Source organism: Lutjanus erythropterus, chromosome 11 (genome assembly GCF_056507025.1).
Source record: "Lutjanus erythropterus isolate fLutEry1 chromosome 11, fLutEry1.hap2, whole genome shotgun sequence".
NCBI classification, from domain to species: Eukaryota; Metazoa; Chordata; class Actinopteri; order Lutjaniformes; family Lutjanidae; genus Lutjanus; species Lutjanus erythropterus.
In genome coordinates this window covers 12,255,761-12,268,316 of record NC_139327.1, presented here as the reverse complement: position 1 = coordinate 12,268,316, position 12,556 = coordinate 12,255,761, and the positions used below count along the sequence as shown (strand labels likewise).

The window sequence follows — 12,556 nt, the reverse complement described above, 5'->3', positions numbered from 1 at the left end:
GTGCAACCCTATACCTAAGAAAAGAACTGTTAAAGGGAGAGTTTGAAGTGGTATTGTATGAGGTACTAATCAATAGTCAGTGTATTACCTGCAGTAGATGGCAGTCAGCATGCTCCCAATTTGGAGAAGCAGCGGGAGTACTGGTGTAGGAAGCTAAGCAATGGACTGCTGTGGACAGAGTCAGCATCAAAATGTATTTAACCACCTAAAAAAACAATATCAGTTAAAGTGTATGCCATATTTCAAATATTTTCACTGCTTTACTTTGCTGTGAGACAGCCTTTTCAGACAGGGAAACTGCCACTATACAAGCTGAATATCACTCTCTCCAAACCAACCAAACTCCACTGGCAAAATCAGTAATTATACCTCACAGAACAGGATTTGCTGGTCTATCACTGCCTCCAATGGTTAGATTGTTGATGTTACTGTGTGACTTTGGGTGCTTTAAAAGTTCTGAGTCACCCAAAGTCACACAATAACACAAAGAAACTGGCAGATCGCTGCCTCAATCTGTTCTGCAAAGTAAAATGAACGGTTTTGCCGAATGAGTCTGGGTCAGTGAGAGAAAACAATATTTGCATTAAAATCTATAGTTTTCTGCCAGAAAAGCTGTCTGACAACAAATTAAAATGGTGAAAATATTCTAAATATAGTGTACCCTTAAACTGATATTACATTTTAAGGTGGGCCTTTTTATTTTTTTATTTATTTTTTTTTTAAGGTTATTTTTTGGGCATTTTTGACTTTATTGACAGTGATAGCTGAAGGTATGACAGGAAAGGGGGGTGAAGAGACAGGGGATGACACGCAGCAAATGAGCCACAGGCAGGATTTGAACCAGCAGCCACTGCAGAGGACTAACAGTCAATACATGGTGCACACACCCTACTGACTGAGCTATAGGGGCGCCCAAGGTGGGCCTTTTTAAGTGGCTAAAATACCTTTTGCTGCTGACTCTGTCCACAGCAGTTCATGGCTTAGCTTCCCTCTTGATACTCCTCTGCATCTTCAAACTAGGAGTGTGTACACTGACTATTGATAAGTACCTCATACAGTCTCACTTCAATTTATATGAACTATCACTTTAAAGCAGCCTAATCAGAGATTTTTTTCAGTGAGAACTGTAATTATTGGAGTTTAGCTGATACATTGCAGCAGTATTGAGATTTTTACAGTATATTTTGAATCTGGATCAATAAATTTAACATTTAACAGTAATTATGTTCTGTAACAGAGTAACAGGATTTGATTTGGATGCATGATTCCAGTGTAAATGTAATTCAGTCTCGTGCGATACCGTGCACTGGCTGTCTTTGCTGCACTTTGAGCTTTAACCTCGCTCACAAATTACTTCGATCACACTCTGCTCCATCGGGGCAGGATCCAGGCAGCGGTGAGCGGAGCTCCCCACAATCTCATCCAGCAGGAAGTGCACGAGGTTCTCATCAGAGACGAAGCGCCACAGGTACATCTGCAGGTAGTGACAGTCGACCTGGATCTGCTGCAGCCCATAACGGCCGAAGGTGCGCAGGCGGACGCACTCCAGAAACGTCTTCAAACTGATTTTGATGATTCCTGTCATCACAGAGACCTGAGACAGTGGAGGAGTGTGAGAGTGTGTGTCAGAAATATTTCTCACTCAAGACTACATATACCACAGCATAACGAGGACGTGTACTCACCTTGTTGAACTCCACAGAGCTGAAGATGTCAATCCTCTCAGAAAACAGCTTGTGTATGTTGCTCAGTAGATTAGTATCCATGGGAGCACTGCATGCAGACAAAACAAATCACTCAAGTACATCCACAATTAAAACTATGACCTTATTATTATAATGAAACACAGCAATTTCATCCCCTGCAGTCAAAGTAACGGAGGTAATACAGATTAACTGCATGTGTCTGTTTATATGCCGGTCACACACAAAGGTATCTCACCAAGCCACTTTACATATATAGACCGCATGTCATTAATTTACTCTGGTAATAAATGTCTTCCAGGAGAGACTGTCTGAAAATGTACACTGTTTTAAAGTAACTTAATTGTGACAAACACAAACATACAAAGTACAATTACACAGCATTTAGTATTAGGAGCAGCTACTGCGCAGCACCCAGTGCAGCACCTGACCAACTCCAGTTCTAAGCCAGCACCTTGGTCAACAGTACTGACTGGAGAATTTACCTAACATACATGTTTTTAAAATATTGTATTTAGATGATATCATGTTCACTCTTAATTTTTCTGTGCAGAACAATTAATGGTGAATATGGGTAACTGGTGACAGTGTGTAGTGACGGATCTTGGCTTTATATTTAAGAGTTCTTATCACATTACTTCGACTAACATTTCATACAATCCTTGACAGAGTTTGATTTATGTAAATACACAACCCTAATTCCAAAAAAAGTTGGAATATTGTGTGACTCAACTAAAAACAGAATGTAATGATTTACAAAGCATTATCAACTTATATTCAATTGAATACAGTACAAAGACAAGATGATTAATATTCAAACTACTAAACCTTATTGTTTTTTGTTGATAGACAATTAAATTAATCTGAAATGAATGCATTCTTTTTTTTTTTTTAAGTTTTCAATAGCTTCCCAACTCTTTTGGATTCTGGGTTGTATTTGAATTCTGTAATTAAACCAAACACAAATAAAACCACTAGAGGACTGAACTTTGTTTCAGCTATTTGCAGCCGATTTACCTGGGAGTGTAGCTGGCAGCGTAGCGGGCTTGTTGCCTTGAGCTGCTGTAGACAGAGAAAGTTCTTTTGCTGGAGTCGCTGCTGTGTGCTTTCCTCACACCTTCTTCGTACAAAAGACCAACCTACAGGAGAGCACACAGGGGTCATAAGACAGCCCACTCATACATGGTGACAAGAGAATGAGTGGACTTGAGGGCACAATGCAGATGGCTGTATTGTGATTATGCAAACTCTCACCTGCACATCGATCGAGGTGGTGTCCTCAACTACTCTCTTCATCACAGCACGGACGTTTCGTGGCTCGATGGTGTTTACCCAGTCTCGTGTTTCCACGCTCTTTCTTAACATCTGAGAGATAATCAGACCCTGAACCTGCAAAAAATAACATGAAAATACACATATTTGTGAGAAGGATTATTTATATAAGTATTTTTCAGCACTGATGTCTCTGTTTTCCCTAACTCAGGAAAACTAACTCCAGGTGAAAACCTACCTTTACATAATGGTTCAGTAGTTTCTGTGCTGCCTCTCTGGCTTCTGCACATAAAGTTGTGACAGGTGTTACGGGACTGTGGTGCTGCAAAAGAACAAAAAAGAGGATTTATTTAGATGGAAGTGCAAACTTTTGGGACTGAAATGTGTTAATTTAAAAAAAAAGCATCCAAAAACATTACAGATTAGTCATATCTCTCAGGACTGAACTGAACTTTCAAACATCGTTTTGAAGTTAAATACTGTATTTCTTTATTGCAATATGATGTTTTGTGCAAATCTGCTGCATTTGTACGGTGACACGCCATTTACCTGCACGAGGAACTGTTCATCTGTGAGAGTGAGTATGTAGGAGATAGTCGAGGTTTCATAGTCGAGGCAGAGGCGGGACAGAAGCAACAGAAGGGCTGGAGGAGTCGAACCTCCCTTGTCTCCCGCACTCTCACAAAACTGGCGAGAAGACTGACACACAAACTTTATGAAGCTCACCACCAGGCTCTCACGTACACCCTGGCTGCAGAATTCACCCTACAAGGAGAAGACAGAGAGAAACAGCCATCACCGTCACTGTGCACAAACAAAATGAGAGGTGACAGCTAAATAGGATGCCACAAATTAGAGAAATAGTTCATACCAATATGAAGTCATTATTCAGTCACTCCCTTTATGTTCACCAATGCTATTATTTATTAATTATTTTCACATTGAGCTGCAAAAATTAATGGATAACATGTCAACTATTTCATTAACTGTTAGCTACTTTGGAGTAAAAACTTTCTACTTTCATCCCCTTAAATATTTTCTGGTTTCTTTCCACCTCTACGAGTGTAAAAGAAAATCTGAAATCCAATATAACATTTGAGGATGTTATATTGGGCCTTGGTGTCAGAAAATGGGAGAAAAAAAAGTGATCAGTTTTCCAAAATGACTAATCGACATATTAATCAACAATGAAAATAACTGTTAGTTGCAGCCCTATGTTTATAATTAATTGATCAACTGTGCAGTATATAAAACGTCAAACAACTGTGAAAAAAGCTCATCACAGCTTCCTTGATCTTCAAATTGTTTCTTTTGTCCAACAGACCAAAACACAAAGACTCTTCATTTACCATCATAAATGACAAAGAAAAGCAGAAGCAAATTCTTACATTTAAGAAGCTGGTATCAGCAAATAATTGACATTTTTACTTGAAAAATGACTAAAACAATTAATTGATTATCAAAATAGTTGGCAACTAATTTTCTTTTCATCAGTTAATTGATTAATTGAATAATTGTTGTAGCTCCACTGGCAAATAAACAGAAGAACTCTTCACCTTGAAGTACGGCTTGTTGGAGAATGTGATGTCTTTAGCTGTGAAGAGATGCACTGATGCCAGCACCGACTTGATCTGATTGAGAATGGAGGCCGACAGGGAGGAGAGCAGCTCTGGCAGGCTGGTTGGAGCATCTCTGCCGGAGGCTGCGCCCCCTAAATGAGCTCCACCTCCAGCCACTGAAGCGCTGGCCACAGAGAGCCGAGGAGTCGCCAGGGCCTGCCTCACGTCTGTCAGGCTGTCCATGTAGAAGCTCTGCAGGGCGGAGAGGTACTGCTTCACTCGCTCTGTCGCTGCTCTGATCACAATCTCAGTCCCCTGATTGGGCACAGCAGAGCCTGGCAGCAGTTTGGCCACGGCCTGGAGTCTGCGGTGGAAGCGGTCGAGTGCGCGGACTAGGAGGGAGTTATCTGCAACTCCTTTCTCCTCCTGTATCCTCCGCTCCACGAGCGAGAAATACCGAGCAGCCAGATCATCCACAAAAGTGTGCAGCTTTCCATTTGCCATCTGAGGAATATTTTTGGATGCCAGCTCACCTTTCTGAGCATGATTGATGAATAGTTCCTGATAGGATGTAATTACTAAACATAAGCTGCTGACAAATTCATTGCAGCCTCGGTCGATGAATTCCAGGATATCAGTGTTTGAGGTGGGAGAAGGCAGAGTGCTTGATTTAGGGGAGCTATCAGTCGGAGATCCAGCGGCTGCACCAGATGACAACCTGGGTGCAGATGCATCTTTCATGGCAGAGGCGGACGGGTACGGTCTTATCTCTGCCTCCAGACCCTGGAGGTCCGACTCAAGCCGAGCCCGCGCATGGCTCAGGAATTTATCACAGAGCTCTTCAGCTGGCTCGTCCAACTGTAGAAGCAGTTCCACACACTCTGATAAATCTTTGGCACTTGATCCACCATCTCTGAAAGACATAACAACAAACCAGGTAGAAACAGATGATCCACTGGAAATGTAAAAATTAAAAACAAATAACTTTCTCTTGAAATTCAAACAGCAACCAGGATTTTGTACAGACAAGCACAACATTCAACAGTGACAAAACATCTGTGTTATAGTAAATGTTTTTTAATTGACTTTTTAGTTGAGCAGCATGAATATCTGCAATATACAATATGGCAAATTTGCACTATTAGTTTGAGTGAAATAAAGGAAACTGAAAAAAGAGGGATTTGTCATTATCATGCAGTCAGTCATGTGTGTGTCCGAGTGTTGGATACAGTGATTCACAATTTTTATAAAACCTTGAAAAACCTATTTTTCAGTACTAACCGCTCTGTTTTACCACGGACTCCTCACTCCTCTTAACCAGCCAGTAGGGGCCACAAGTCATCAATGACTGCTAGGCTAGAAACAAGGCTTATTTAGTAAGCTGCAGGCCACATTTTGGCCTGATGTTGTGGCTCAAAAACTGACATCCATATAAAAGTTTTGTTTCATCTTAAACCCAAGCTCCTGCATATTAATGCCTTACCTGATCTAGCAAAGTTAAGCATTATATGAGATTAATACATTTCCACTTTGTTTGCTTCACTGCCTTATCTGGTATGTGTGGTCACCATATTAAAGAATTTATGGCCTGCTAGTAAACAACTGAGAGATACAGACTTCACTACAAAATCAACTGTAACTCTTGTAACTCATCATAGAGAAAACTGACTATACTACACAAAAACACGTCATGCATTCATATAGATAAGATACAGGTATAGTAGAGTATAGCATGATATAGTTTTGAATAGTACAGTACAGTATAGATTAATATAAGGTATATTATACTATACTGTACTATAGATATGTATCATCTGGCAGCTGTGGTGGCATTGCAGTAGGTGCTTCACCATCTGTTGTCTGGTGGAGAGCTGCACTCTATTGAGTGTACTCTTCTTGTTGTCTAAATATTTTAATTTTCATTTCATTTCATAAAACATGGATGCACTCATTAGTCAAAATTCATCCATGACTCTTCAGTGTGATGCTCCCTCACAGTGGCGTCTCTAATCTGAATATAGGTTGACAGATTCCCACCTGAACTTCTGTCGAAGCTCCTGTGCCAGTTTGTCCATGATGGCATGGCAGTCGTCCTGAATCCCCTTGAAGGAGGGCAGGTGGCTGTACTGCTGCAGCACACATCGGGCGCGGCGGTGGGATCTCACTGCCTGAGCGTACGCCTGCAGCTCCAGACACTTATTTAATCTAGCAGGCAGTTCAAACAGAAACTGCAGCTTCCTCAACAGGGTGTGAACCCCTGAAACGGAACATAACAAGACAAAAAATGTCAAAAACAATAACTTGTCATTAAGTTCCTGACAACTGGGTCAATAAACACAAACTGTCAGTTGAGGCCTCACCTGAGAGTTTTGTGATCTGTGTGTGCTGGTCTTGAAGAGTACCACTGATGCTAGCACTGAACTCAGTGATTGCTGCCATGTTAGCAGACAGACAATCCATCTCATCCTCCATCTTTTTAAAGTCATTCTTCATCTTTCTTATGGTATCTGGAAAAACAAGGAGAGATGGGTCAACCATCCAGATACACACAAGTCAACAACAATAACATTTCAACACTAACTGAACAGTGAGTGAGAGTTCCCTCACCTGTAGCAGATATGAACTTGTTGTAGTTTTCATACACCAGCGTCTGCATGTCACTGTCCAAAGAGCGGATCTGCTTTACCATGCAGGTCTCCTGGTCCATCAGCTCCGCTAGAGAGCACTCCCTTCTGAGCTGCATGTGGACACAGCACATCAACTTATAAATGAAACTGTAAATGCTAACTTCAGTGGCCTTCATGTTTACTTTCATATGACAGCATGCTACATGTGAAGTTTTTCTTACTGTTCTTTTGCACATGCAGATCAGTTCAGGATCAAGAACAGTTTACCATATGGAATCTGATATCAGTCACATTCAAAAGATAAATGTGAACAGCCAGACAAACAAAAATCAAATCTGAGCAATAAATCACAATTAATCACTAAGGCTTGCATTGTGAATGTAGCCTAAAAGTATATAGAATACAAGGTCAAATGATGTTTGCTATTCATAAAGCAGCATTCTTCAGAAATAATTTAACCAAAGCAGCATAAAATTATTGTCCACTGCTAGTAGGGAAAAGTTATGCTAAGATTTGAATGAAAGGAAAATTTAGTGTCTAGCATGCATCTGGAGATCACCTTAGGTTAAAAAAAAGGCTAATGAATCATAAAACTTAGCAGGAATATAATCTAGCTTTGATCACCAGGCAAAACATAAATTAACCAGTGCTCATTTAACTGCTGGATTTGGTATTTTAACCACATTGCACAACAAATCACCAGTAAAGTTATAGTAACTCAATTTATATACACATGTTGCATTCTGAAAACAGCTTTTGCAGAAATCTTATTACAGCATGTACACAACGCAAAAAGCACTCTGGGTATTGATGTTTACGTGCAGTAAAGGAGACTGAAATGGGATTCTTCTACAGAAATGGGTTTAATTTATATTCTGATGGACTTTGTTCACAGCAGCGACTTTGACATTAAACAGTAGGGTTAACACAGGTGTTACCAATCATACTAATTAAACAGAATCAGGGTACTGCCATTGTGCATGTTGGCTCACTGGAAAGACTTTGCCAAACTAAATGGAACAGGACCTTAATTAGCATGTTCCTTCCACCGTTTCATGTCAATATAGCTGCCGTGAAAAAGCTCTATTTCTCATATTTGACAACGGCCTACAGAAAGGTTACAGGGCCTGTAGTTCAGCAGCTCCAGGTCACACTGATACAGACAGCAGGCTTAATTAATAGTATACAGGGCAGAGGCCACTGTGTAAGTTGTATCACTGTGTAAACAGGTGACCTGACGGCAGAGGTCCCCAACTAACCTTGTTGAGGAAGAGCTCCGGGTCGAAATGCGGCCCGTTGATGTCACAGGGATCCAGGGACTCCGGCTGCTCCTCGGCCTTTCCTTCCTCGTTCAGCCCGTAGTAGAGCTTCAGCATGCCGTGCACCCTGCGCCTCCTGCCCGGGCCATCGTCTGCAGACACCGCAACCGAGCCGTCCGCCCCACCGTCCATACTGTTACTGTGCAGCAGCCAGCTGACAAATGTACAGATACAATGACGATAAACAAAGATGACGAGCGACCGGCTGGCAACAGACAACTGACGACCACTGCCTGAAGACGATCACTTTTTACTACAAAGTGACCGCTTTTCGTCAAACCGTCTGCTCTTAATAACAAGGCGTTTCTAAATAATAAGAAAATTGTATATTTCACTTGAAACACAAGCAGCTAGCTTGTAAACGTTACCGTTTCCGGGTCTGTAGCCTATCAGGTGGTGCTACGTCGTCAAAGAGTGTGTGAAGTCAAGATGCATACTTGTTTACTGATGTCAGTCTGCTCTGTCAGGCCGGAAGTGCACTACTGCGCAAGTGCAGTGAAGATGTGTTCTGTTCTCATCCTTTTCTTATTTTTTACCATTATTATCAAGAGGGTTTTATTTTCCCTCTTATTTCAGGTTAACTATGGCATTCTGTCCCTCTTGTTATGCTCATTCTTTTTTATGTGAATGGGCTGTCATGTCACTGCTGCCATAACAATGGTAAATGAAAATTAGCAATGAATTCCTGATACCAAATCAGGGCTGTTACAAAAGAAAGACGTGTTTTTGCCTTAGAAGATAAAAATTCTCGGGCTCAAATGTTGAAGAGGAACCAAGTAAAGGTGACATTTGAAGCCAGATAACACAGAAACAAAACTTAAGAGCAATAGGCTTCATCTTTAAAAAATAATAATAATAATAATTTTATTGGTCAAAGATTCAAAATCTGATAAAAGACTACTGGATCATTAACAATATTGTAACAGTGGATTAATATCCTGTGATTCACTCTTGGTGCACCTGTGTTTACCCTACTATTTCCTATCAATTTGACTGCCTATTATTTATAGGTAAAGAGTTTTTAAGTACATTTAAAACCTTTTCCACAGGAGTTATCACAAAGCCACATGTACTCTCAGTACAAGATTATGCACACATCCCTACATATTACTAACATTGAAATTTAACACTAGGATACACTTATTAAAGGTAGAATTAGTAGGATTTATCTGAGCTGTTCATAAACGCACCAGAAAGATACCAGCATGCCAAATACCACTGTTTGTTTGTGTTGGTAAAGCATCCCAAGCACAACAAACTAATAAGAAAAATAAGGAAATACAGGTACAGGGCTGGGTCTCTACAGATACAGCCACCACCACCACACCTGCTTGCAGAAATGTGAGGAGTGTACTCACTTTTGTGAGATACTGTATACGTCATGAGTGATAACTGGTAATTGAGTCCATATATTGTTTTTAAAGAACATGTTGCATATAATGCCTTTAAAAGCACCAAGTTGAAATGTTACAAGTCTAAGCAGTGAGTTGTTGCTTTCACTATAAAATAAATCTACAGTATCTTAGTAATGCAAATGGCAAAATAAAGGTGAGTAGAACTAGTTAAAATATGTAGATAAAAAACTTGTCTATAATATATTGCCTCAATAAAATAAAAAATGTAGTGTTAGTGAAAATAAGTATGGCTTCAGTAGGCTTAGGCTGTAAGTAGTGAAGTAGTAAACACACTTGGTAACATATTTTCAGAGAAATGGTCCACTTTGCATCTGTTTATTTAAAAAAAGCATATCAGACATATTTTAATGAAGGCAGAGGGAACCACAATACACTGTTCAACAGCACCCCAGTGTAGTTATCCAGTATATCAACATACTCACATCAGCTAGGAAAGGTGAAATGCATGGTCTAGTTGAAAACGTGGGAAATATATTACAAAACACAATTCGGTTTTAAAACCATAGCAATAACAAAAAAGTCAATTTCTGATCACCAAAAGAGTCATTTAGATGCCAACTGAGTACAAACTAAAAGGCACTTAATGCTTCGGCAAAGTGATTGCTTGAGATAATAATAATGCTTAAATTGACCTATGTCTTCACTTCATTCTAGTGTACAAACACTGACAAGTATATGAAAATGAAAAGTAAAAATATTCTCTCATAAAAGCTAACAAACAATACAAAAACATCTGCAGGTTTATAAACAGTGTATTAGTATTAATAGTGCAGTATTCACATGATGTGTCGTCTGTCGGAATGCCTATTCTACAATGTGACATGCATAGTGAAGGTTAGCAACCATATACGGGACTGCTGCGGTTAGGTTACAGACTGTAGCTGGCGTATAACGAGTCAAAGCGTAGAAAGGTAAAAACATTCGTTCTGCAGTTTGCATGCTCAGGTATGGAAGGCAGGAACAGACATGCTTGAAATGATTTTTTTTTAATGTTATCTCAAGATTTATTTTTTTATTATCTTGAGATAACAAAGGTCGTTTTCTTGAGATAAAATATTTAACTTGTAACAACGCAATAAACATGTTTTCTTGAGATCATGATAACAAACCTATTTTTTTTAAGATAAAGTAATTAACTCGCAATCTCTAGAAAACGGCATTTAAAAAATTTGTTTAAGCATGGCTGTTCTCGGCTTCCAGGAGAATCAGGAAGAATACGTAATGCCATCACATCTCAAATCAGGACATAGGTTCAAGTGGAAGGCAGTGTGACATGATGTATAACTTCTTTCATGACCATTAGTGAGGTGAGCTTGTTCATTAAATGTTCAGCACAGACAGAAACTGCCTGTATCAGCATTAGGGTGAAGTTCAGAAAGACACCTGGAGGACTCTGAAACCTGTCATGGTTGTTAAGGTAGCATACTGTGTTGCAGCATGTTAGATTATAGGCTTGCTTTGGTGTACAGACTGAAATGTCAACAGCATAGTGAAAGTTTTCTTGGTCTGTTGGTTTTGCTCCATACGCAATGAAAACCATGTATCTCAGAATTTGGTGATTTAAAAGTTTTCTGATAAAGTGAAGCATTTAATGTTTCTTTATAGGTTGAGAAAATCATCCTATTTTTGCACTAAATAACCCTTTAAAACCCCCACAGGAGTATGTAAAAATGCATTGTCACAAAGCTGAAAACGGGCATCAACATAGTGTTCCCCATCGTCTTTCACATGTCAGCCGTGGTTGTTTACAATGAAAACAATCACTTCCAACGGCCAACCAAAACCTAGACACGTAGGCTTGTACTACATGTCTGTGTTTGAATTTAAATTGTTTATGAGTTAGACGTTACAGTAGCACTGATAACGGCTAAACAGGATTATTTTAGTTTCTTTAGTGTCAGAAGTTGCACAAGTACAGCATTGCATCACTTTTACTTTGCTAATCAGGTCTGACCAAGTATGTAAAAGTCAAGTCAAGACCTGTGCATGGATGTCACTTGTACTGGTGCTGATTTGTAAGTTACACTTTGAATAACACATGCTAACTGGTATGGTACATTAATTACTTAGGAAAATAGCTTCTATTACATTAATTTTTAGCTCTTTCTACTAACCCATGGTTCAGGGTTGGGTCAAAATACTTGTAGTCTGTTTGATACAAATTACTTGGTAATTTTTGTGAGAGGTACACTATCCATTGGATTACAAAAAAACTGATCTAATCTGAATAGTTTTTGATTGCTTCATAAGCAAATATTGGACCTTATTGTAAAACATGGATGCAGTCAAAAATCTGGTTCCACAAATATTATTTTTTTCTCTTTTAACATCTCAAAACATTTTGCAAATGAAATGCATTTTTGCATATAGGATTCTTTTTTCTCCCATCTGGTACACCACATAGACACTGTATGTCAGATGCCCTTTTTATAAGTTAATAAAGATGGGTTACTGTGGAAAAATTTTTTCAGAATTTTAAAACTGACATATTTTAAAGACAATCAAAAAATGCTACTGATCTGATACGTTTTTTTTGTTTGTTTGTTTGTTTGTTTTTTCAAAATTTAATTTGGGCTGATTATAGTTACATTACAACCCAACCCTGTTTATGGTTTAGGTGGTTTTTGACTCCAGTTTGTAATAATGTCATGATCCCCAATG

The 12,556-nt window shown here is 39.3% G+C and overlaps 1 protein-coding gene across 1 annotated transcript; it reads right to left on the bottom strand.

Annotated features, from left to right (window-relative positions):
- Positions 1-1,306: 1,306 nt before the first annotated feature.
- On the bottom strand, positions 1,307-8,881 carry vps51 (VPS51 subunit of GARP complex). The gene is made up of 11 exons (XM_084730822.1): positions 8,421-8,881; positions 7,142-7,271; positions 6,895-7,041; positions 6,572-6,791; positions 4,532-5,447; positions 3,525-3,740; positions 3,214-3,297; positions 2,958-3,092; positions 2,721-2,842; positions 1,686-1,773; positions 1,307-1,594 (listed from the first exon to the last, which is right to left on the bottom strand). The coding sequence occupies exons 1-11, from the start codon at positions 8,610-8,612 to the stop codon at positions 1,334-1,336; spliced, it is 2,511 nt and encodes an 836-aa protein (XP_084586948.1). The 5' UTR covers positions 8,613-8,881; the 3' UTR covers positions 1,307-1,333.
- Positions 8,882-12,556: the final 3,675 nt, after the last annotated feature.